The sequence below is a fragment of the Columba livia genome, chromosome 12 (assembly GCF_036013475.1).
Source record: "Columba livia isolate bColLiv1 breed racing homer chromosome 12, bColLiv1.pat.W.v2, whole genome shotgun sequence".
NCBI lineage: Eukaryota > Metazoa > Chordata > Aves > Columbiformes > Columbidae > Columba > Columba livia.
Window position 1 is genome coordinate 4,443,280 of NC_088613.1, and position 26,881 is coordinate 4,470,160.

The 26,881-nt window shown below is 40.7% G+C and overlaps 1 protein-coding gene and 1 long non-coding RNA gene across 7 annotated transcripts in view; one reads left to right on the plus strand and one right to left on the minus strand.

Annotated features, from left to right (window-relative positions):
* LOC110355659 (uncharacterized) overlaps positions 1–26,881 on the minus strand; it is a 158,028-nt gene that overhangs the window by 25,001 nt on the left and 106,146 nt on the right. For 2 of the 5 annotated variants that reach the window (XR_010475617.1, XR_010475619.1), the window contains exon 1: positions 2,727–2,869. The exons of 1 other annotated variant lie outside the window; for it this stretch is intronic. This is a non-coding gene — a long non-coding RNA (uncharacterized LOC110355659). Of the gene's footprint in view, positions 1–1,161; positions 2,233–2,726; positions 2,870–26,881 lie in introns of those variants that run through there. 2 more of the 5 variants (XR_010475616.1, XR_002408480.2) reach the window with 2 other exon arrangements.
* SLITRK2 (SLIT and NTRK like family member 2) lies at positions 2,395–6,909 on the plus strand. Of its 2 annotated transcripts, none has more exons than XM_065077467.1 (2): positions 2,395–2,709; positions 3,698–6,909. In XM_065077467.1, exon 2 carries the CDS (start codon positions 3,741–3,743, stop codon positions 6,312–6,314), a length of 2,574 nt encoding a protein of 857 aa, XP_064933539.1. In that variant the 5' UTR covers positions 2,395–2,709; positions 3,698–3,740; the 3' UTR covers positions 6,315–6,909. The 2 variants fall into 2 exon arrangements, with proteins under 2 accessions (XP_064933539.1, XP_064933538.1); XM_065077466.1 differs by lacking the exon at positions 2,395–2,709 and adding an exon at positions 2,961–3,225.

A 26,881-nucleotide genomic window follows, 5' to 3' on the forward strand; every position in this document is an offset into this window, starting at 1 on the left:
GCAGGTAGTCTTTGGTTCATACTTGCTCTGGAGTAGTTTGGGAGTTGTCCCACGGGAAAAAGATATAGGATAATTAAGGGCTGGTAAGTCAGCAGACAAGGATAGCATGATAAAAATTTCAAACTGAAGGTAGCCAGACGCAGAGTTGTAGAGAAAGCATAATTTTTTACCTGTGGGACATGAAAGCTACTGGAACAATTTACCAAAGATTTTGGCAGATTTTCATCATAGGCAATTGCTAAAATATGCCTGGATAAATTATTGGTTTTTCAGTATTTTGTTCTGCTTTTACTTTTTCCTAGGAAGTATGATCTAGTTTAAACAGGAATTAATTCCGATGTAGCTGATGGTCTGGGTTATCCAAGATCCAAAAGCCACAATGGTTCCATTAAGCATTATAATCTAGGAATCCATAAGTTTGCAAATTTGTACTCAGTCTTTTTAACTTTGCTCCAAAACAAAGCATGAGGGAACACAGCAAAGCACTTGGGAAAAACAAAACAACCTTCACGATGCTCACAGATCAGGCCTAACACACTGAATTTTCCCAAATGCTCACAGGCTCCTGTATCAACCTGCCTCCTGACTTTCCATTCCTGGAGGTTCCTAGATAGTCACAGCCTGAAAATGTTCTCACATTCAACATGCAAAATAAAAAGGCAGTAAAACAGGTGGGGGAAAAAGCCGTTCTTTTATACTTTGTGGTTTTAATTGAAGGGATTATAAAACACTTCAGGCATGCTGAGATGCTTTGTTCCTAAATAAAAAGCTGTAGCTTTTTTTTTTTTTAAATCCTTGTTCCTCCTCCTCCAACAGTGGTTATTATATGCATGCATTTGCAGTGTAATAGAATCAGTATCATCTCTGTGTCTTATTACTGTTGCAATCCCCTAACATGCTGTTCTTTCCATCCCACATGAATCTGGTAATTACTGCTGAGGCATGCCATGCGTATGCTTTCCCTTCCCAGACAGGAGCAGCAGTTAACACAAACACATTTCCTATGTACTGGTAAACAGAGGCAAGTGGGACAGTATATGCTGCCCCATGAGCCAGTTCCAGGACATGATCCTTGCTCACCAGAAAGCTGCACATCGCTGGAACTCATGGACATGAAACAAATGTACGCTGTGAGATGAGAGAAAAATGCATTGGACTCACTTCTGCCTTCAGCTATTGCTGTGTGTTGGAGCGAGCCCTGCGAGTGCTGGCAACGCTGCGCAGGGCTGCTTGGATGAGATGCATTGAAGGCAGGCTACAGGATCACGTGTGTGTCAGTGTGGGCAAGTGTTGGGTATGAAGACACTCCCTTCAGGAAAACAAAACAAAAATCAACCTTGGTCTACTTTTACGGTCTCTTTTTAGGTGCATGCCCCCAGACTGTGTTAGAAAGATCTGAAAATAAGAATTGTTATGTTTAGTAACCAGTTCAATTTTGCTCCCCAAACACCATATTCTAATGTTTAAAGGAGAAAACAAGCAAAAAATCTTGCAGAAAAATAATCTGGCTGCTGCTGTATTAGTGTTGCAAGACCCCAGACCTGCTACATACATCCTTCCTGATTTTAGCAGTTTTTGCTCCTGAATTCAGCTGGATAAAGAGAGTTACAAATGGAGCAGCACTGAGTGCATTTCAGAATCCCAGTCTTGTTGAAATTCAAGCAGCACCACACCAAAAGCATGCTCCAGTGCTGGATGCTCCTGCTTTTTTCCAGAACCCCTCCAAATTTAAGGTAGGGAAGTTGCAGCTGCTTCAATCCCAAGGGCAAACTCCAGCACTATTCCTGCCTAGCAGCACCGCAAAGGCATCTGTGCTGGCTGCTGTAGTACGCTACCTTTTCTGACCTCAAGACCCCCATAAGAATAGATAAGACATTTCTGCTGCTCCTAAAATGTAGGCTCTGATACATAATGGCTAAAGAATAACACAAGATGACAGTGTCACTTCTGCAAAGTCCAGCACTCTTTTTTACAGAAAACTTCTACGTTCTAAAGACTAAGTGAAGTGCATCTAGTTCCCTACAAAATTTGGTAATAATGCACCCTGCTATATTAGCACTTTAAAAATTTTATTGTGGTGTCCTTTTCCTTTTTTTTTCTTTGCTAGTGGGAATCCAAAGTTTTACTTTCCAGACAGAGATCAAGAGCAGCCATCCTTTCCCATCAAGCAGATCTCTGCCCAGTGCATGGTGCTTAAGCGGAACAAAAATAAACCGCATTCAACATCTTGTTCTTCTTAAAGGCAGCAAACCGCTATACCAAAACACATCCATTTGGCAGTGGGACTAGTCTAGCCAGCGTGAATGATCACATTAGATGTGGTCTTAGCTGCTCAGCACTCAGGGGAGCTTTCTGGAGCCTGTAGGGGTTCAGCCACACGACAGCCAGTACCTGCCAGCCCAGCTCGGTGGAAGGTGTTGAACTTCCACGAACGTGCAGAAAACGCCAACGCGCTGGACAGGGTTCGGCACGGCAATTTGGGGAAGGGAGTTGCTGCAGCAGGAATGGGGGATAGATGCTGATGCCAGATCCAGGTTTTCCAGCACCCCTGCTCCGAGAGCCAGATTGTGCGTGTGCGGTGCGTGTGTGTGTGTGTGTGTGTGTGTGCACGTTTGCCGGCTGGCTTGTGCCGAAGAAGGTGCTTGACTTGCTCTCCGTTTTTGAGGGCACGGATTTAGGGACTCGGGGCGAAAAATTCTCCGGATCCAGGTAAATCCGCTTGTTACCTTATTCCACTCCCCGGCTCCGAGTGCCCGCGCTGTCCTGGGCGCAGCGCGGCTGCCAGTGCTGTCAGAGCGCTCCCGCGATGAGCAGCCGAGCCGGGAGCGGAGCCGCTGCTGGAGCCACCGGGGGGTGCGGGGACGGAATCGGAGGGGGGGTGGGGGGGGGCGGCGAGGGGGAGGGGGGCTGGAAAAAACGTGTCCCCCCCGCCCCCGGAGTGACGTCAGCGCGGCTCCGTGCGGGGCAGCCGGCAAAAGCCCCGCTCCGCGCCGCGCCCCGCGCAGAGCCGCCCGCGCTCCCGCAGCGGCGTCGCTGCCGCTCCTCGGCCCAACTTCCCGCCGAGCCGCGGCCGGGACGGAACGGGACGGGACGGCGGCACCTCGCTGGGCTCCTCCTGAGGCGTGAGGCGGGCGATGCCTCTCGCCGCCGGGTGCCTGGCTCCCGGGGCACGGCGCTCGGCGGCGGCCCCTGCCCTTGCTGCCCCTTCGGGCGCCCCGAGAGCAGGTACGAGCCGAGCAGCGCGGGGGCGGTACGGAGAGCGCGGTGCGGAGGTGCCCTGCTGCTGGAAGGGGGGTAGGGAGGGTTCGCGGTCGTTAATTCTTCTCCTCCAGTTTCAAATGCTGACAGTGACTGGGAGCGGGGGCAGCGCCGCGGCGGGAGGGGACGGGGCCGCTCTGCTGGCGGCCGCCGAGGTGGAGGCGGCTGCTGCGGCGGGTGGAGGGGTCGGGCGGGGGCAGCGCTGGGGAGCTCAGGTTTTCGGAGAGCTCCCGACGGGGCTTCCCCCACAGCAGCTCCCCTGGCGCTTTCCGAGAGGAAAGCAAGCGGTGGAGAAGGGGATTTCGGAGTTTTGCAAGTCGCTGCCTTGGTGCTCCTCTCCCCTCCAACCTTGCAAGCTGCTTTGCCCTCCCTTTGCGGCCTCTGCTTCTGGCCGTTTTCACTGGGGATTTCTTCTTTCTCTCCTTACCTGTCTCAAAAGGTTTGACTGTAGGTACTGAAGCAGGGATCGACGGCGCATAAAGATGCTGAAGGGTGTTTGGTTGCTCAATTTGTTATTAGTGGCTGGGATCTCGCAGACAGAGAGTCGCAAACCTGCCAAAGACATTTGCAGCAAGAGCCGCTGCCCTTGTGAGGAAAAGGAGAACGTGCTGAACATTAATTGTGAAAACAAAGGATTTACAACTGTCAGCCTCCTCCTGCCACCACCATCCAAGATCTACCAGCTGTTTCTCAATGGGAACGCGCTGACCCGCCTGTTCCCCAATGAGTTCGTCAACTACTCCAATGCCGTGACCCTCCACTTGGGCAACAACGACATGCAGGAGATCCGCACAGGGGCCTTCAGCGGCCTTCGTACTCTCAAGAGGCTGCACCTCAATAACAACAAGCTGGAAGTGCTGAAGGAGGACACGTTCCTGGGCTTGGAGAGTCTGGAGTACCTGCAGGCTGATTACAATTATATCAGTGCTATTGAGGCTGGGGCCTTCAGCAAGCTAAACAAGCTCAAGGTGCTGATTCTCAATGACAACCTGCTGCTGTCTCTGCCCAGCAATGTCTTCCGCTTCGTGCTTCTCACTCATCTGGACCTGCGAGGGAACCGGCTGAAGATGATGCCTTTTGCTGGTGTGCTGGAGCACATTGGAGGCATCATGGAAATCCAGCTGGAGGAAAACCCCTGGAACTGCACCTGCGACTTGTTGCCACTCAAGGCCTGGCTAGATACCATCACCGTGTTTGTGGGTGAGATAGTTTGCGAAACCCCTTTCAGGCTTCATGGGAAAGATGTGACCCAGCTTACCAGGCAAGATCTCTGCCCTAGGAAAAGCTCCAGTGATTCAAACCAGAGGGAAAAACACCCTGTCCTCTCAGACCCACACATCTCGAGACTATCACCCACAGCCAACTCTGCTATCAATCCCACCAGAGCCCCAAAAGCCAGCCGGCCACCCAAAACCAGGAACCGCCCCACACCCCGTGTCACTGTGTCAAAAGACAGACAAATATTTGGACCTATCATGGTTTACCAGACAAAGTCTCCTGTGCCCATCACCTGCCCAGCTGGCTGCATCTGTACTTCACAGAGCTCAGACAATGGCTTAAATGTGAACTGCCAAGAGAAAAAGATAAGTAACATCTCTGATCTCCACCCTAGGCCCACCAGTCCAAAGAAACTTTACCTTACCAGTAACTATCTGCAAGTCATTTATAGAACCGATCTCATAGAGTACAGCTCTCTGGATTTGCTACATCTAGGAAATAACAGAATTGCAGTGATCCAAGAAGGTGCCTTTAGAAACCTCACAAGTTTACGAAGACTTTATCTTAATGGCAACTACCTTGAGATTCTGTACCCATCCATGTTTGACGGGCTGCACAGCCTGCAATATCTCTACCTAGAGTACAATGTCATTAAGGAGATCCTGCCACGCACCTTTGATGCACTGAGTAATCTTCATCTGTTATTTCTCAATAACAACCTGCTCAGATCCTTGCCCGACAAAGTCTTTGGCGGCACTTCCCTCACAAGACTCAACCTTAGAAACAACCATTTCTCACACCTGCCTGTGAGAGGAGTCTTGGACCAGCTCTCAGCTCTAATTCAGATAGACCTTCAGGAGAACCCTTGGGACTGCACGTGTGACATCCTGGGGCTGAGGAACTGGATAGAGCAAGTCACTAACCAGAACAACCAGCAGTCAAATCCCCCTGTAGTTATCAACGAAGTCATATGTGAGTCTCCCACCAAGCACTCTGGACAGCATCTGAAATTCCTGAGCAAAGCAGCTATTTGCCCAGAGAACCCCAACATGTCAGACGCTTCTCTCTTCTCCATGAACCAGAACACAGATATACCACATCTCCTTGGTGTGTCACCCAGCTCCTATCCAGAAATACACACCGAAGTTCCGCTGTCCGTCTTAATTTTAGGCTTGCTGGTTGTGTTTATTTTGTCAGTATGTTTTGGGGCAGGGCTGTTTGTCTTTGTCCTTAAGCGCCGGAAGGGGGTGCAAAGTATGCCCAGCAGTGCAAACAACTTAGATATAAGTTCGTTTCAGCTCCAGTACGGGTCTTACAACACTGAGACCCATGATAAAACTGAAGGACATGTTTATAACTACATTCCCCCTCCTGTTGGACAGATGTGCCAAAACCCAATCTACATGCAAAAGGAAGGGGATCCAGTTGCCTATTACAGGAATCTCCATGAGTTTAGCTATAGCAATCTTGACCACAAAAAAGAAGACCCCACCAGTCTTGCATTTACAATCAGTGCAGCTGAATTACTGGAAAAGCAATCCTCGCCAAGGGAACCAGAGCTTCTGTATCAAAACATTGCAGAAAGGGTCAAAGAACTCCCCACCGGAGGATTAGTTCATTATAACTTTTGCACCTTACCCAAAAGGCAGTTTGCTCCTTCATATGAATCAAGGCGCCAAAACCAGGACAGGATAAATAAAACTGTTTTATATGGAACTCCCAGGAAATATTTTGCAGAACAGTCTAAACCCGAGCATCCTTTACTCCAAGGAAAGCTACAAACAGAACCAGACTACCTCGAAGTTCTGGAAAAACAAACTGCGATCAGCCAGCTGTGAGGGGGGAATTGGGAGACAAAGGAAAATTTTTAAATGAGCTCAGCATCACATTTGATTGAGTCTGAACTCAGTGCTGATGTCATCTGTCACATTCCCAACATTTCCACTTTTTAAATTAGAGAGGGAGAGAGAAATGGAACCCCTACAGCATAGCAGGGACGTGGTGTTGCTTTTGCAATGTTCCTTTTAAGTTATTTCTCTATCTCTCTCCTTTTGCCCCTTCTGTAGGAACTGTCACTGCAAATGTATGTTTCTGTAATATATCTTGCATAATTCTTTTTGATTTGGAAGGAAATGAAGAAGGGGGTCTTTGGGTTTTCTGATTTTTTTCTTTTCATTTCCAAGTGGGATGTTAATGTATTATGTAGAAGATCTCCAAAGATCTTTTTTCCTGGACTATGACTTTTCTTTTGTAAATAATAATATACAGTACTGCTGTTTTAATTACCAAGTATAGCCACTGGGCGTCACTTTTTTGTGTTAAAGTGCCTTTGCACTTTAAGTACATTATTACTTAATTGTTGCTCTTAGCTTTGATAAATTGAACCTATTTTAATGTGTTGTATTTTTGAAATTAAAAAATAATTGTAAAATAGATCTATATGTCAGCTGCATTAAATCAGAATGTTTGATTTATAGGAAAGCTGCCCTTCTTTAAAGGAATCTAATTCTAGGACTTTTTAGACTCAAATGTACATTATTGGGGTACTTTTTTCCCTCTAGGTTTCTTTAGAGTGATTCACTGAAATCTACTGAGAGGATTTAGCAATGGACTAGAGGTTATCAAATGCCTCAGCTGGGAGTAACAGCTCATTAATAAAAGATGTTTAACACAATATCATAGTGAACTAGACAATTAATGTCCTTCCTCACACATTGCATTGCAGCTGTAACAGAGTAATGTTCAGTGGTTTAAGAATATTTTCATACTTAAGAGAACATTACTCATAATGCATTAAACTAGGTATTTTCATACATTTTATGACAGAGTTTATATTTGTAAATTTTTTGGACTGAAATTAACATGTCCTTTTCCTGCCAGATATGGGTTGTTTTTTTTGTTTTAATAAGCAAGGACACCAGCAGGGGTCATCCCACACCTCATTAAATTTATTAACATACAGGCAAATGAACCAATGCCAAAGGTAAAATTTGAACCTGGGTCTCTGGAGTCCTCCAAATCAAAGTAGCAGAAATCAGAACGTGCATCACACTAACTTTCAGTAGTCTGAACTATGTCAAGTTTTTAGTCTCTGAAGGAAAAGTAATATTGCAATAGCCGTAATCTAGTAGAGAAATCTGTTATTAAGTTTATCATCTTAAATTTTATAAAATGGTTTAAGTTAACTGAATTCCATTCCCAACATTGGTTTTCTTAAGACCATCAGTGAACAAATGCAGTAAGTCTTCTCCTTTCCCATTAACTCAGGCCTGTTTTACTTCAAGTTTTACGTTATCACCTTCAATTTACATTTCCTTCCTGGAGAATATTGAAACCATTTTTATTAACAAGTACACAGTCAAGCTTTATTAAGCCTTATTAGCTTCTAAATAATTTTTAGATGCAAATATTATTGTGCGATTTAAACAAACAGCCCTTATTTACAACAAAAACAGTTTTGTTTTGTCTATTGTAAATCCTTATGCAACTGGGATGGTGATCTGCATATAAAGTAGGCCAGGCTTTTCAATTCCTTATTAAAGCAATTGATGGAGTCTGAAAGAAGCACACTGTTTCCTTTTCATAAATAGGTTACTGCACATAATAATCCTTTATTATCATGCGGAGATTGAAGTGGCCTCTGCTGACTGATTTTTAGAGCTTTACTATAGTTAATAATACAGTATCTACAACTTTGAGAAATTTTCAGCAATAGCATTTGAGCTATAAATAACTACAATCAATGTTGTTCTAATCAGGACGTTGCCAAGAGGAAGTTGCTTTATATTTAAGAGCTAAAGAGGCTGTGCATGTATATTGCCAGCTATCTGAGTCATTCAGTAAACTGTCTTCTAATGATTTATGTGACATCTGAGTACATTAATATGCTAACATGTCAATGCTTTATGTTTAGAGACCATAGCATCTATGGCTGCTCATTAGATCAGGTTTAAAACTGAAGTGCTCCAGTGAAGTACTGAAGAATCAGTCTTCAAAATGGTCTCACTTCAAGGAGGTGAAATGGTTCCACATTAGTTCAACTTGGAACATTTGAGTGGAGTAGCATCCATCTTTGAGTAAGGTACTTGTTTGAAAGCTTGCAGTAGTGATTGTCTTATTATGGCTCCTTTCCCTGAGTAATTAAAAGCATTTATTACTGAAACCCTAAGAAAAGTATAAGTATTATTTTAAAGTAAAGCTATTAACTTTTTCCAGGTATGATTTTAGAACTGCCTGCAAAACAAGTACCATGTTGTATCTGGCACTCTAGTAGCTAGGATGTTATTATTTATTATCCTCTTGTGAACCAGAACCAATTACAGGCTTTTTGCTCAGAAAAAATACTAATTTTTCCTACAAAAATGGTTTCTATTTTCTAGTGTTTGCCAAAAAACAGAGATAGGGAATTGATTCTTTGAGTAACTTTATCTTGTTTATTTTTACTCTTTCAGTCTCAGACCGTCTTAACATGTTTCCTTTGGCAGCACAGAGATATTTCACAGAGGTTGCTGTCGCTTTACATTTCCTTAGCTTTCCTAGTGGAATTTATTTAGTGACTAGGTTTTATTTTGCATCACCAATACCAACTTAAAAATCAGTATTGCTGTAGATCTTTTAGGTTTGTTTTTATACCCTTCAGCTGACATCTATTAAGCAATTCTATTCATACTGTGCCTAGGTGAGAGAGAAGGAGATTTTTTTCAGTTACACTTAAAGAGATTTGTTTAACAGGGAAAGTGTGTCGGCAGCTGCTGCAGAGAACGTCTCTGTGTGTCTTTAGCTGTGCAGCCCTGGGAGCTGCTGCTTGTTAGGGGAGACCTGCTTACCTGAGTAATGGCTTGATAATGAGTCTGAAAAAAGTTCCTTCATAGTTTGAAAAGTTGGACTGTGAAAATTACATAACCAGGTTAGCAAGGTGTGTTTTTCCTCAGGATAATGGGATGCAAATAGTTTTTTTTTTTTTTTTTTAATTCATAGGTTTTCTTTTGTGAAAGTGGACATAATGACCTTTACAGAAACAGTAATGGTGCAGACTGAAGCACTGTTAAAACTATGCAGTTATCTCCAGTGAAAATGAGGGCCAGTACACTTGGAATGCATTAATGGATATTTGAAGAGATCTTTCTGTGTAAGCGTGAAGTAATGTTTAGCAACAATCTTAGAAACTGAGTTTCAATAAGTAACTTAAATGGCAAAGTGGAGAGAGATGCTAGCCTTACTGTGCCTAGATTGCCCCACGATCCCTGGGCAGATATCTGTCTCCTGGGACGATGCTGTGGCTTTGCCAGCAATAGAACACACCCAGAGGATGACATGTAAATCGCTTTCCCTTTTTGTCCCCCCAAACAAATACTGCTTTTTGCAAAAGGGTCTGTGCTTCCTGTCTGGGTTCTCAAGTCTGCTGCAGTGCCACTCCAAATGCCCCTTGGTTGTCCTTCTTTTTGCTGTCTCTCTCTTCTAACATATTTCATCCTTCTGGCTTCCAGCATTTGCTCAGTTCCTACCTCATCCCCATTATCTGCTTCTCAAGACCTCACCATGTAATGCCCCAACCTTTCCCCTCACATCCGTCCCTCAAGGCTTTCCTTTTCTTCCCTAGCTAGCTCTGGAGGTCCTATTTCAGCCTTGCAGGGAACTGATGTCCCTGTTCCACTGAGAGCTCAGCCCTTACCTCCTCCCATGACGTTGCTGCATCGCCCCATGCGAAGTGAGACACCTGATCCCAGTGGCATTCTTGGGGGCCACGCTGCAGGAAGGTCTGCATAGCTGTTCCACTCCTTGAGCAGAGGAGAGAAACGTAGGATCAAATAGTGTTTCACTTTCCACATATGATTTCCCATGTGCCCACCCTGGCTGTGCGAGCAGCGTTTCTGAGTGAGAACAAATGGATGAGGTACCTGAAACTACTGGCAGCACATTGCACTTTGCTGTAGTTTCAGCAAGTTCTTTTTAGCACGGGTTAATCTTGCCAGACTCTCAGACTCAAACTGCTTGTGTAGGCTCTAAATAGCAAAAACTGGGCCATTCAAAGTTGATTTATTCCCTCTCAAAATATACGGCATGAATTGGGCTACAGATATGCCTACTTTATAGAGAGGATAGGTGATGAGTTCTGGTCAGATGGCTAATTCTCACATAGCAGCAGTCAGCCCAGCCTGGCCATTTTCTAGCACACCCACATGCCACATAGATGTTTTGCTGAATATTTGCCAATGTCTACCCCAAGACATTTCCATTCTCTCCATGAAGTGTTCCCTGTGGAGTTCATAGCCTGCTTCAGTCAAAGGAACTGGCTTTTTAGAACACTTTCTTGTGCTGATAGAGAACTATACAGCAGGGTTTAGTTTGGTTTTCTTTTTCTTCCCATCAACACTTAAGTTTATAAAATAAATATCAAACTTTAGTGTTAGAGGCTATAATTAGTAGCATCAAAATAAGGATACCAGCAAGTTAAATTGCCTAGATAAAAGTCTTAAAGAAGACTGATCTTGTATAGGAATGCAAATGTCATAATTTTAAACTGCTCATGAGTGAAATGAGATACGGGAAATGTTAATGAAACTTCTCAGGCTCTTAGAGGCTAATCACTGATACAGTTTGTAATTTTTCATATTACTGTTTTTGCAGACAGTAAATGTAATTTAACAGAAAGAGAAGAAAATAAATCCCCTATTTCCCAAAGCACCTCCCCCAACTGTTCAACAGATAAATTAACTTATGCACATGATGTGACATTTCTTGTATTTTTCCCTTCACTTTTTCAAAGTGTTCTGTAGGAGAAGTACAAAAGTTATTCTTTTCTAAGAAGATCATTAAGTCTGTTTGGATTATTGATCTCATAGCTTTTCTGGGCACAAGGCCAACTATTTGACTAAGGTTTTTAATCCAAGTTAATGAGGGGGGTGGATTAATGAGAAGTTTTTTGTTATTGGAGGGTCGACTAGATTTTTTTGAACCAGAAGATTGACATGTTTATGAATACAGATGAATAGATCATTTTGAATGAAAGAAATGTTGGAGCTGCAATCGGAGATTCAGTCATTCTAAAGACCAAACAGACTCAAGAGTATGACTGAAGTTTCAAAAACAAGACATCATAAAACTAGTTTTCTTCCTGAGCTCATAAACACAGAAGGCCCCCATCTCAGTGTGGCAGCAGCTTTTGTTACATACTGTTAAACATTTGGAGGGGTGAAATTAGAGGCCAGATGCACCTTCATTATCTTGAAGGATGTTCAGGTGACGGAAATATTCAGAATTTGGTTCTCATCTTTAATTGTTACCCTATTTGTGCATGCATCTGTATTACCACTGGTGGTGCGCTGTTTGAAAAAGTAACCAAGGTGAAGTTTGGAAGAGTAGAGCTAGTTGCAGTATTTCTGAATCTTTTTTATCTCTGTTTTAAAAAATACAATGAATTGACCATTTGTGTAATTAACACTAGTCTTTTAACTTCTAAGGTCCTTTGTAAAACCTAACTTTTCAGCAGACTCTTCAGATCAATATATGTGGCTAGTTACAAAACACGAGGAATGCAAAGCATTGTTGCTGATCTTAAAAAGGAAGGTGGCACTACCGTTTACCATTCAGAAATCAAAATAATGTAAATCCATATTTGCAGTGTAACAGAAATTACACCAACATTACGAAGTGTCTGCAATACGTCAGGATTCTTTATGGCAACAGAACAAGTATAAATTTGCACCTTAGCAACAAAGATTCCTTGTGTCTTCTCGCCCTGTGCGCACATTGCTCCCCAGAGCCAGAAGTGTTAAGCACCAATTATCTTCCGAGTAGGAGGCAGCACAGCCATTTTAAGAATGCTGTCTGCATTGGAAAAGGCGCAGCTAATGTATATAGACCTGTTGCAGTTATCTCCTCTTGAGATAAGACCTATTTCCATACAAAAGGCTGGAAAAAAAATCCCCTTGAGATCACTGATAATATGACAGAGTCTATTTTAAGACATCTTGATTTTTGTTCTGAGAGCCTCTCAATCTCCAAGGCAGACGAACTGGAGCTGAAGCAGGTTTTTTTTCCCATGCTATAAACTTTTTTCCTCCTCCCCAGGGATTTCTTACTGACTTAGTACATGATAGTATCTCAGCTGGACAGCTGATATGAACAGAAAACTTAGAGAAAACTCTGAAAATGTAATGACTACATAAATTCTCCTCTAATCACACAAGAACAAACAGCATAATACCAAACCAATGCTGTCAGAAGCTTTTAAAGGTTTCAGGGTACAGTCAAATCTGAGTGATTGAGGTGTAGATGCCGAGTAAGTACCTTTGTTAACTTTACACCTGGTGGCTCCAGTGGAGTCACTTGGGATTGGCACCAGTGACATGAATCTCACCAAATACAGGCAGCTGAGACTCAAACTGCTCAGAAGAGTTTCAGAAACTCAGTGATCCACTCAAGTGAGCAGAGCTTTACCAAAGCTTTACTGCTCCCATCACAGCTGCTGTGTTCTACTGAGCTGTTTCTTCTATTCAGATGTAGTCCAACTTGAAACACATACACACTAATAAGTATCTGTGGAAATCCTTACAATACTCAGCTTACATGCTTACTGACAACAGAAAAAAGAGACGAGGTTAGAGGTGGGGAAAAGCCTTTCAAATTTTCTAGTCTTTGCTTCTGAAGGTTTCAGAGGGGCTTATTATGATTATTAGTGAACCAAAAGGAAATCTAGCAACACTGTTGTGTTGGGGTTTTTTGCCTTTTTATGCAAGATAGTGAAAAAAAAAAAAAAAAAAAGGAGGGGGCAAGGTAGATTATAATTGTTTTAACTGTCAGGATGTTAAAAGGAGACTACCAGAAAGCTAAGGACTTCAGCACTCATAATTCAAACAGTTCACACAAATGCCTATTTTCTGTGGAACTTCAAAAGGGAAATGGTACACAGACTGCTTTCCTAATGGCCAGAGGAACTGGACAGGCAGTTCTCTTGGACAGCTGAGAAATCCCAGCCTTTAAGTTATACCACATTTACTGCAATTCAGAAATAAGCATAGCTCATGTGAAAAGACAATGATAGTGGAGGAAACGCTTAATGCTACAGTTCACATGTTAATTAGTGGTGTAGATGTAGCTCGTGTTTTCTGAGACCATATTTACCATCCCATCTAATGCATAAGCTACTTACCAGAACTGAGTGGATAATTCTTATTTATTAATGTGGCCTTCTTTTCCATAATGCAAGGTTTACAAATTTGTTTGCTGGTGGCCTGTGTTTTTTATAGCATCTCGTTCTCCAAATAATGCATGGGAATAATTCCTAGCTGTAGAGTCCTAATGGATAATTCATAGTGAATGCCTTGAATTGAACTACCAAGGACTTAGTTTATACTATTGTATTAATTTATTTATTTGCTCTAGATAGGGAGGCACTAGGCCTCGTTAAGAGCTCATTTGCTGGGAAATGACAAATCAGTGTTCTCTTTTTAGTTCTGCCAGTGACCTTGCACAGGGCATACCTGTGTCCCCATGCTCTAATTTCTGGATCATTAAATGAGGAGGATGATACTTGCTGCCTTAGTCTAGTGAGATTTACTGATGAGAAATGTTAAGTATAATTGTTTTTCAAAGGCAGTGCTTGTGGCTTTATAGCTTCATCCAAATACAGCAATAGTCGACTGCTTCTTTCCTTGGCATATGTTATTCTGATCTAAGAAATGTGGTGTGCACATTTCAGATTTAATTTGGTTTTCTGATTTTACAGTTAAAAACAAACCATGAATATTACCCTGTAGATGGAATAATACTATCTCCTTGTAAAAGGAGATGACACACATGGAATTAAAAGCTATAGTTTGTTTTTAAATGCTTGAAAATGAACAATATCCCATCTCCTAAATCTTCCCTCTCTGGGTGAGTTGAATCACCTTGTCTATTTCTGCCCTATAGAATCCTTTGAACAATAGTTCTTAGCATGTCAGTTATTTTTTATGCACCTTTTTGTTCTGCATGAGGGCGGTTTGGCTATTGCAGATAGTTTTTGTGCCGGTAAGTGAGCCAAAAGAGGCTCTGAGTGGCAGACAGCTGCTGAAATAACGGAGCACTCTGGGGAGAGAAAAAAAATGATTCAGCGTTCCTTTTCTACCTCTTCCCTGTACTCTGTAACCTCTCCTTGTTTTCTACACAGAGTTATGATAACAATTCTCTTGCCCATTGAATGCAGAGTGTGGGCACATTTTTCCATATTACAGCCCAGTTACATACTCTAGAATCCAACTGTTTGTGTTGGAAAACTCACCATTTCTCACAGACAGTCTTTCAGAACATATGTGGACAAGTCATGCCTAGCAAGCTGAGGATGCTTCCTTGCAATAGAGAGATGATTTGTAAATGCAGGAATACACACCACAAGAATCTGTGGCAGCATATTCATTCAATGCAATGGAGCCACAATGTCACCTCCGCTTTTAAATTGTTTTTTTATTAACCGACTAAAATTCATTCACTGGCAAGGCATGTTATTCTGGTTTAGGTTTAGATTTTTGTGGCCATCTCAATTTTGAGACTGCTAAGACTGATGCTCTCACTTCTCTTGCCAGTTCATAAAATGGGACACCTGAACAATCGTTCCTCATTTCTAGACTGTAAATGACATGGGTTTTTTTTTGTCTGGATGTGGTAAGTGTTCTGATCTCATGCACGATTTTATATTTCTACATAATTGGCAGTTGTCAAGAGGCAATTTATATAGAACATAAGATAAATGGTACACCACAAAATATTTCTAGCAGTTGGCATAAACCGTCTGTCCTGGACCAGCAGAAGTACATCAAAAGCAGTAGCTCAAATAGTCCTTCAAAAGACTGGTTCTCTTTAAGTTCTGGGAAATATCTAGATCAAGGAGTGTAAATATTCAGTGATCCTTTGAATATGTTCATCTTAGAGATTTTAAGTGGTATCTTTTCTATCCTAATAATACTAATAACATAATAACAATAACAATAATAAAACAATAATAATGTTATTATTTGAATAAGGGTATCCAGATCCTCAGCTTCTGTAAATAGTCTTCAGATCCATAAATATCCCTGTAATGGCTTATAGCAGCTGAGGATGCAGCCACTTTCTTTTGTAGACCTATTAACCTAAGCAATCAACCTATATCAGTAATGGATCAGCACTATAAGCAACGCAGTACATTGTTCATTGTAATTTCACTGCTTTAGAACCAATACAATTTGCTACTGTTTCAGAATTTTTAGTGACATTTTAAAAAGAGATCTTTGAAAGTTCACCACCTAGTTCACTTTAGGATGCAAATGAATAATTTGTGCAATAAAACTCTTTGGTTGATACATTTACACATTTGGTGCTTTACAAGGCCTTTTAATTCTTAAGTCTTACAGTTAGTAATACAAAGTAGTGAGACAGGAAAGTATATTTTTGTGTTCTCCATTTGGGACTCCTTACTTATTCTGAAAGATCAAAGCTACTTAACAGCTCCCGCATACCTATTCTGCCACCCTCAGTTTGGATGGAAGTCTAATCAAGGGCAACTGCACTGTCACAGTAAATATACTTTCAAAGAAAACTAGCTGTAGAGTCTTGGGACTTATACTAAGTCATATTTAGAAAGTCAGGCTTTCCCAAGGGTGGCCACAGATGGTTCTTCTTATTTGTGAGCAATACATTGTCTTAATCTAAAATATACAACCCTATTATCATGCAAATATTTATGCCACATTAGATTCAGGCTTGCTCTTTTCACAATAGATAAGCTTCCTGTATTATTACAGATAACGACAATCCAATTTCTGAAAATGTTGTGTTATTGTTTCTTTTTTTTCCTCTGCTTTTAATCAGTGAAGAACTTGTAATTATTTGGTCTTATTCAGACTTTCCAGAGGAAGAACTGAAGTCAGATTTCCCACACATTGGCATTCTGATCATTGAAATTCACTTTCTCTTCTTTCTATTGCCTTTAAATAAAGGAATGTACTAGGGAAAAAGACTTAGCTCAGTCTGGAATGATACAAGTGCAAGTCAGGAATAATTGAAAATAGTTTTGATCACCCTTTGAAATCCTAGATTAAGCAGTTTTGCTAACACTCAAAGAAATTCACTGGAACCTTTTGATTTATTACACAATAGGTAGAAAGCTTCTTTTCTTCTTCTTCAGGCTCTTACCCTGCCAATGGATATTTGTTCTGTAAGTCGCACTGACATGAAAAGTCTGAAGTTGTCCACTTTTCTCCCTTTGACCAACATTCCCTTGGTAAACAGAGTACCATGAGGAGAATGGTGTTAATCCTCTAAGTTTAGCTTTGTGAAAAAGCCACACTGAAAGCTGTGAAAGCTTTGAGTAAAATTAACAAAACTTTGCAAGCCTTACCAGCATCTTTCCAGAACATTTGCCTTTAAGTGAGATTCCAATTTAGTAATACCCATAACAGTGTATTCCAATTAATAAAATATGAATGTGGAAATAACAAGGGCTATACCTTAGCTGAAGTAACTCCATTTAGCAACATGGATTGCAGTGTTAATGGCAATGCTAATTCTCTGATCTGTTGCATTTTGCTTATTAATTGAATTAATTGAATTGATGAACTGAACTTTGTCACCTCTTGGCTGAGCACTCAGGCTGCTTCTGCAAAGGGACAGAAGTGGAACTGCAACAGAGACACAAAAGCACAGCCCCAAAGAGAAGGTTGAGGCCACCAAGGAGAGCACTGCCCTCCTAGGAGGGACTCCCTCACACACAACTAGAGACAGGCTCCTCCAGCACCACATGCCATTGCACATTCCAGAGTCAGGTTTAGGTAGGCTTTGGCATAACCAAACCAGACAGTGGGCACCTGGCCTTTTTGTTTCCTCAAGAACTGCTTGCAAGACATGCACATTCAGCCAGTTGCACTGGGTTGATATTACACCCATCCAAAGCTGCCTACATTCTCTTGAACCCAGCTAATTTGGTAAGAAATCCAGCAGGCTGGTAGGAATCCCAGGGTTAAGGGATTCAGTCTGGAATGCTCTGTGTTTCATCCGACTGGAAAAAGCAAATGGCACACACAACTCTCCTCAAGAATCCTAGGAGTCTGGCCTGACCCACCTTATCTCATTACACTGAATAAGGTATCATGATAAAGAAAAGATAAAATAAGTGATGTGGGCACAGAGGAAAATAAATAGCTAAATGGTTATATAAGAGGAAGTAATTGGTGTTGAATGTCAAACAGGAATCCAGTGGTGGAGTTGCTAAAATACAAACTGGCATCTGAGAGTAGAGTCCCTTGAATGTTATGTGTTGCTGCTCTGCCTGTGACAACAGATACTGCTGCCACCAGAAAAGCACAGATCAGAGGTCTCCCACGGTTTCTAAAGGGTTTGTTTTTTCATCATCACTCATGCTGAGTTGGAGTTCTCCCAAATTTACCCACTGAAATCAGTCACACTGTGCATAGGGTACATTTAAACACCAGATGCAAAATCTGTCACTGCCTGCTTTTCAAGGGATCTGACTGGCCAAACAAATAAGATTCCCACTTTGGCACCGAATTTGAAGATACTGGGAAGATGCATGGGGTGAAGTTCTCCTGGATGAACAGACGTTATTCTGAATGCAGTCCTCAACTCTTGTGGAGGAAAACATGTTGCAAATACCATGTCATTAGCTAAGTATTGTTTCCCATGGGATAGCAAACTTTGTGGATGACTACTTGAAATAATTTAGCTCTCCTCCTCTGGCAATATCAACATGTGGTGCTGTATTCCACTGGGTTTTATCTCCTCTATGATGAACAATATAATGTTCAGAAATCAGCCTGGTTTTGAATGGGGGCTTGGGGGCAGAGGTAGAAAGGATGGTGAATACCACAAAACCAGCCTTGCATTTCTAGACTGAGATCAATTTTCATCTATCCCAAATACATGAACAGGACCATCCTGAAGAGGAGACTCAGGGAAATGGGACTCCCTGATGACCTCTAAAGGAAAAGAACAGATGAATCCTGTCCTTTATTTACTGACCCTGGCTCCAAGTGTTCTGATAGCATGGTTGACAGAAAGAACACTGGACTCTTCTCTACCTTTGTAATAAAGTGAGTCACATAGCACCATCAATTTTTAAGCAAAGCTACTCCTTGGAATCAGTGCTTGACTTACACTTAAAAATTATGCACAGATCTACCATTTTAATGTAGAGAAGTTATGATCTCTATACCAAACAGGGCAGTACTGAACTGTCTAGTTCAGTGCAACAAGAGATATAAACTCCAGTGATAACAGGAGAGGGCCCTTTGACATATGAACTGCAAGCATTATTGTCTTCGCAGGTGGTTTTCTATAATAAATCTTGCTTTTTTTACTGTTTGATTTTGTCATTCATGTGGGATTCATGTCATTTAGCAGTAGATATCTAAGTATGAGGTCTCTTTTCTAGTTTAATCATCAGTGTTCTTTTTATAGTTCACAGAATAAATCAGCCCCACCTCAAGTTGATTCATCTCACCCACCTCAGCAATTTGGCATTGTCTGCACAGTATTTATACTTTTGTGAATTACACAAGTCTTCTCCCCAAGTTAAATTAAGAACTGAAAGTCTTATTGAACAGCAAAGAGATGAAACCTCCAAAGCAGTTTTTACTTTCAAGTCACATCCTTATGGATCTTCAGGCTTCTTGTAGAAACAAATTAATTGTCTGTGCTTTAAGGGCAAGGTGAAACTGTTGTCAAGAGAAAAAACGAATCAGGGAAAAGAAGAAGGAACTGTTCTCTCATATAAAATATTTTTTATGAGAAGGCCATACAGTTAGTGACATGCAGCTCTCTACAACTCTGTCCTTCATGTCCACAGCCACAAATTCTCAGTGCTCCCCGAGCCTTAGTCTCCTCCACCCACCTCCCTTCTTGAAGACACTCATCTCAAATAATGCTGTTCCAAATTTTCTGTGCCTATGGCCAGATTCCTCCAGTGAAAACCATCTTTTTAGCAACACTTAGCTAGCCCAGGAGTCCTACATAGATACACATACGGTATGGGTTCTCATCTCTCCCTTACGTACTTGCAGGCAATAGGGCCTTTTCAAAACACGTGACTTGAAACTTGTAGTCCTTCTAAAACACAAGTCCCCTAAGCACAAATGAGATTTTGTAGCAGATAAATCCTTTAGTGGCACAACATGTCACAACAGCAGGAAAATTACATTCTCTCCGGCTACTGAAGGCCATGTGTGGATACATGTACACAAAGAGAAAGATCCAGCAGTCTTAAAAGTAGCAAAGATGCTCATGCATAGATTTAAATAAGTGCAGGAGAGATAAAAAAGTTGTTTGGAAAATGCCTACGAGTTACTACCAGGAAGGGACTGAGAGTGGTTTTGTACTGAGCAAGCAAGAGATTCCACCAAGTGCTGTCAATCTTCATATTGATCACTCTGAGGCAGCAGCAGCCACATACAGTTGCTGTGAGCATCTATCTAAGTATTCAAAATTATTCTGCTTAGCCAACCATGGCTTTATGATCTGCTGTGTATCCTAATAATGTTGCTTATAGAGAGGGACCTCACTTTGCTATTACTCACTTAGACAAATCACTCCATCTTTTTTATATGTCCTTTTGTAAATGAAAATGCTTGGGAGGAAAAGGTAGCATTTTCAAAGGCTTGTTGATTTCTTGAGTGTTGAGCTGAACCATAAATTACCTCTTGAACAGCCAGTCATAAAAGAAATACAAATTATTTTTAAGCAGCTAATGCTTATTCATTTCTCAAATTCTGAGCTGTTCTATAAGATGCCTGAATGCCCATTTTACTCTAGCAGTGCAAACACACAGAACTATTGTTACCCAGACAAGTCATATGAGTTTATAAAATTTGGTGATTTCTCTCTTTTTTCAGATGCTGGTATTTTGTCACCAGTCACATTTCTCCAGATAAACAGTGCCTTGGGAAACTAAGGAACACTCAGTTTGGGAAGGACACACAATGAACCCCTGAGGCCTCTGTCCCAGCTCCCAAGGTGAAACCAAAGCCTGAGTAGCTGCTGCAGCCTTTCCAAGATGCTCACATAATGAACAAGGTTCCCCTGCAGCCATTCCAACTTGTGCTCTATGACTTCTAGTCATCCCTATTGAAGAAGTCAAGGCAAGATAAATGACCAAGTAGCTGGAAATCTCTAGCCCCACCCCTCCAAGCAGGCTCGCGTCCATCCACCTCCTATGAGCCCTATTGACAAAATGTGTAATACAATGCATAAAGCAAAGACTTTCCTGACCGGGCTTTTTAACATCTTACTTATAGATTCAACACCATTAATCTTCATTTAGAAAGCTGTGGGTATTACTTTCTCTAGCAAGTAAATAATAATTCTTTTTTATTACTTGCTCTCTATAATAATAAATATGCATATTTTACTCTTCTGTTTTGTACTAAAGAGACAAAGACAATACAGGCTACTCTTGCTATAGGTGAGCCCTTCTTGTCTTCCAGTTACATATCCACACTTCTCTCCATTATAAAAGAAATAAACCAGCAATAACTACATCTCTTGTATGTTTGCATTGGCTCCACTAAAATAACCTATTCAGATATCAAGTGATAGGGCAATTAATCCATGCAATAACTGCATAATTGTGGGCTAAACTGGAAGAACTGTAAGGAAGATAAGGACTTCCCCATGGGAAGTTCAAACACAAGGAGAATGTAAATTTGGTAAATGAACCAAACCACATGTCATTCAATTCCTTCAATAGCAAGAATCTCAAACTGAGAAATCAAGTAACTTACAACTGTTACTTACAAAGTCATAGAGATGAGTCATATTAATTACAGAATTACTCTCTTCTTTGCTATAAGGGGGTGTGTATTTTTTTTACAAGTCATTAGATTCCTTCAGCTAGTACTTAGAGTTCTGACAGTCCCAGGTAGAAAGAGCTATTGAAGTGTAAAATATGTATTGCTATTGTTGCTCATTGTTATTTGATACCCTTCACATTCCACTCTAAGGCATGCTAAATACAAAAGAAATTTCAGGCTGTAGGGACAACTCTTCTAAAAATACCAGCCTGTTATCTTCTTTTTATTTTTTTTTTTTCTTTCTTACTGAGAAAGGATGAAATACACCCATCAATGATATTATAAGCCAGTTGCAACTTTTTGATGCAATTCTGTATCACTAAAGTCCATGTAAATTCAGTAGGAGTAGGATTAAAGGCTTTACTGGAACAGCTTTTATATATTGAAAATCCTCCCAGCAACAAAGTGATTTGTAAGGAGACACTGAGTTTGTGGCTGAAAAGATAATTTTAAGCCATGCAGCATGCACGAAGCCACTGGTTTCTGGTCCTGCGTCCTTCCCATGGAAGAAGACTGCTCACCACTACCATATTGCTTGGTCTGGGAATAACTCTGTCTTACCTCTCCTTCCTGCTATGAATCATTTCAAAGTGAGATCACATCACACCTGCAAAAACTAGCAATCTTAATGAGGGTCCTATATCTGACATCTCAGAGCAGCAGACCTTTCTCTGCTACTCAGCAAATCTCTGCTGCTAAAAGATTTTGCTGTTCAGAAACCTAAAACCAGTTGCATTTACAACTGCTTTTTAAGAAACTCCTTAAATCTTAGCCAATTGTAGAATTGTTTCAGTTGGAAAAGACCAATCAAAGACCAAGGTATTCACTGGCTGGCTCTTCCTGTTTCTTCTCTCATCATTCCATGAAACTGGAGGGACAGATGAGAACACTGCTTGTGCTCCTGATCCCTTGACCAGTCATCCCAAGGCCCTGAAGTCTCTCTTGATTGCCCTTGGACTTCTTGTTGCAATTTCATTGCTGCCTTACTGAAAAAGCTTAGAGGCAGATTAAGTGAATACACAGAAGTTTCAGGAGATGAACGCACATTTCCTACCATTCCAAAGAAAAAATGTACTCAATATAAGCCTAATTTAACAGCAATGTTCTAAGTGGAAATTTTGCCATTGGACACAGCAGGATGGACATCATCCCCACTATACATAGCTCCCAAACATTTCCACAGGACTTTAATGCACATATTATATTAACTGGAATGACAACGCTCAGTGCCTCTGTCCTTCTCCCTCTTTGAAGCAGAGGAATCACTCTTTCCCTCTTCTCTTAGGGGCTTGAGGTTGAACAAGAGCTCTGCCCACATAAAGCAAGTGACTCTTTAGTAACCTGTTGCTGTAAAATGATTCTATCCATTGATTAGCCTATGAGATGATCAACATAAAAGCTACTGTATCTGTTATTGGAAAGGAAATTGCTCAAATGACATATAGCTGCTTCTGTATTAGCAGAAATTGTACTGCACAATGAAGCTCAAATAATTTCCCTCTGAAATGGAAGCCACGACATCCCATTTTATGCTATGGCCAGCCAAGGATCTGCATTTCGGTCTTTATGGCACCAACTTAATATCTTGTGTCTATATGTGTGGGAAATATACAAAGCCTTTTGGCATTGACTGATTTCATTGTGGCAAAATAGATACATGAAGTTTGCCATTCAGCAAGTCTATTCAGTTATTTCCTATTTAGTCTTCTTTCAAAGCCTTTCCTCTTCTTACAAGCTTTCTATTCAATCAGGAAGTTTAAAAAGTTCTGCTGAGCCAATACAACAAAATTTGTGTTGAACAAAATCACATGGAGACCAGTATCAACATGCCTCTTAGATAATTATCTCTGATCTCAATGCAATTATTTTTATTTTTCAATAGTATTCACAGAATGAAGCTGTCTGAACACTGAGAAAGAGTTCATTCTGGTTTTTATATTTTTTTTGGTCAAACTACCTAATACACAAGTATACACATTTCAAGCAAACATGACATAATGAGGTCATTATGGTTGTGATACTCTATGTATATTTGGAACTGTGGGTAAATTTAGGACTGCTGCAGTTGCTTGAAATACATGCAGTCAATGCCATTCTCTGAATAAGAAAAGAAAGAGCAGGAATCACCTGTTAGAGATAGAATCAGGAATGAGAGACCCTCTGGAAAACAGATCTGCAATTTAGAATCCCAATCAGCTGCAGCAAAAAGCCAGCCTGCCCACTGTCGTGCCCTCACACCCTCAGTGCCACGTACCTGCCTGTGCCTTGTACAGAGCAGTGGTGTAAACAGCTGCACGACTGGGCTCACACTTTAACACACACTGTGAGCTTCTTGCATGATGTGTTAAGTGAAACCTAATGCCACTCTCCTGCCTCCTTGAAGCAATAAGAAAGTTTCTGCTCATTTGTACTCAAACGGCCTTATCCAGCTTTCCTGAGCACTCGTACACTGATTTGAATGGACTTCGGACCTGGCTGCTGTCTCTGAACCTCTTTGCTCAAAAGAGAGATTAAAAATGCAGAGCCGAGTTGCTGTGCCTGAGCAAAGACTCTCTAGTGCCACATCTCATGCCCAGTGCAGGATGAAATGGGATGCTGTATGTGTCATGATCAGGAATGGATGTCACAGCTGCAATCCTGCGTCCTACGATGGGTTACAGAGGTTAGCCTATGCCGATCTGACACCTTTTATATCTTTTTCCTAATAGGATAACTTTGAACCTAATCAGTTATTTTAATTAAGAACCTAATTATTATGATGTATTTGATAAGGCCTATTTTATGTCCTTAAGGTGGCAGCAGTTATTTAATTAGTCTGTCCAGACAACAGGTTGGCAGGTATACTCAGGGTCATCAGAATGGCAGCAGTTGTCTTAGTCCAAAAATAAGGAGAAAGTAAATTAATTCAGGGAATATCACAGGGCGAGCAGACCCCCTCCATTTCCTAGGGCCCTCCAGGTTTTTCTAAGACCTGAAGTTTGTCTAATTTTCCCATATATATTAATGACGTAAAGAAAATACTTTTTCTTACAAAGCTTGAATCTTTATAGGTACACAGAAGGCGATGATAACTTCTCATTAATATACAGGATTATAATGAAGCAAACTAACTGTAAATTTCTTAGAATTGACTTTGATTGTACTTATCACATCAGGAACTGTTCTACAGAGAAGTAAGTTTTATGGAACAAATGTACAACATTTCCAGCATAAAATGAGAATCAGGCTTACAGGTTGTTTTTAAAGCATTTTAAGAAGCAAGTAGATCCAATTCAATGTCAAGAACCAATTTGTTCATGTGAGATTTGCCACCAGTAGGCTCTAAAAGTCAGTGAGAGCTTAGTTTCTATTTCACAAGTCGTGACCATATCAGCTTCATACTGTTAGATTAACTTGCACACTGAACTTTCTGGGAAGAAAAAGATAAGGGAGAAAAAAGTGAAGAGAAGCCTAAAAGAAAAGCAAAAGAAATATAAAGAAGCTGTACATAGAATGTAAGAGCCATAAAGTATACAGAATGGCTAGGATTAAAAAAAAAATAAGGAGGAGGGGATATGCCAAAAGATGGGAGGGAAAAACAAACATTCCTGATTAACAAGAAAAGAAAATAAGAATTTACTGAGACTGACCGAGAGAAGGCAAAGCACTCAGTACTTAATTGCCTCTAGCTGAGACAAACACCAATGCATTATTGGGCCTGAGAGATAAGTAGTGATTAGTTCCATTGCATCTAAGTGTTTTACAATATCCTTTACTCATTCACAGAAGTTGTGATCTTTCTGCTTCTGCATCATCCTGTGCAAAATACTGTTACAAATTTAGTAGGGTCTACTCTCTGCTCAGTTCTATTTGATTTTTTTTTTACAAAATTAATCAAAAAATTGTCACAAGGTTAAAGGTAAATTCTTTGTTCAAAGCTAACTTGGACCAGATCATTAATGCTAAAATTATTAAGATCTCTGTAGGGTTACACTAATTTACACTAGAGGGGACTGTGTCTGTTCAAGTACTGCCTAAAACAGATAGCTAATAAAATGATTAAAATTAAAAGTGACATAACTTCATTGAAGTGAACATATTGTATCGTACTGAGGCCAATGGAATGCAGGTATTTTAACCAGGTCCTATATTGCTTTGCACAAATTACTTTCAGTATATTTTTTCTTTACACCAAATTGCAGAAATGTTTGTGTCCTTCATTTAAGAGCACACAAGAAATTTCCTGTGGTTTAATAATATTCTTCTCCAGTTTCTTTTTTTGTTTTTGTAGAATTTTACTTCGACCCAAGATCCATCAGAAAGGCTCATGTCTAAATACTGACCCATGTATAAATGGATTAATTTTCACCTAGCATAGGCAAAGGACAAGAAAATAGGAACACTACACTAGCTTGACCCCGTGGTTCATGTAGCCATATAATCCTATTTCTTTCTCTAATAATGGCCAGCACAACACTTCTTACAATTTGTGGTCTATTCCCTCCTCCCCATGAAATATTTCCATACTTGGATAAGCATAGAAATGAAACACCCAGTTTATTAGACCTTTCAAAAAATAATTCAGAACATTCTTCTTATTGTTATTTTTATTAATTGACGAGACTCCTTATGAAAGTTGTTAAATTTTTGGTCTGAAGGGTTGGAGAGTTTTTGCAAATAAAGGTGTGGGTTTTGTTCAGAGATACCAAAACTACCCATTGCTGAGGGAACATTTCCCGATCAGGTCTAATTACAATATTTTACATGTTATTCCCCATCCTATTCCTTATGCTTCTTAATGTCATTTTGGACTTCTAGCCATAGCTAAAGTCTTCATTAAGCTGTCTGTAACAGCATCCAAATCTCTTTCCTGAACTGAATAATTAATTCTGAATGCTTTCCACTTTCATAGATGTTTTAATACTTCGCCTGTATTGATGGTGAGTCTCACTTGGTGTCATGGTCCCGGTGAAGCTCATCCATCAGCACACAGTACTGAATAAGACCACAGAGCCTCTAAGTCTGGAAGCACTTCACCACATAATTAATGTTTAAACCGGAAAACTCAGTACTAGCATTTGCCTTCCATTCCCACACACTGTAAATCATTCTTCCTTCATGACGACTAACCAATATGCCTATACCCTCTGCAAATTTTGCTGCTTTCCTATTCATCATCTTTTTCAGGAATTACTAAATATATTAAGCACTGTTGCACCTAAAAGAAAGTTCAGTTATTGTTTTTATATTTTACTTGTCAGGAAGAAACTCTCCATTTCTAGTGTCTTTGCACATGGAGACCCCAGCTCAATGTTTACATAATATGGAAGCTACCTTATCAAAATACAAAAGCCATGAAAGTCAAGGAAAATATGTTCTAGAATTTGTCTATACTTTTTTTTTCCCCCCTTGATTCTCATAAAATATGAATCAGGATCATGAGGAATTTATGAATTCATTTTTTTTCTCCAGTAAGGGAATATGTTCCCGTAAAGAATAAATTTAGACTGAGGTATTATAAAATGAACTGAAATGCAGTATAGAACAATTCAAATGCTTTCAGAAATAGAAAACAGTGGGTTACAGTGCAATACTAAGGTGGTGAGGAC

Excerpts from the sequence above, each read along its gene's own strand:
- SLITRK2 (XM_065077467.1), top strand. The coding sequence starts at position 3,741 with ATGCTGAAGGGTGTTTGGTTGCTCAATTTGTTATTAGTGGCTGGGATC.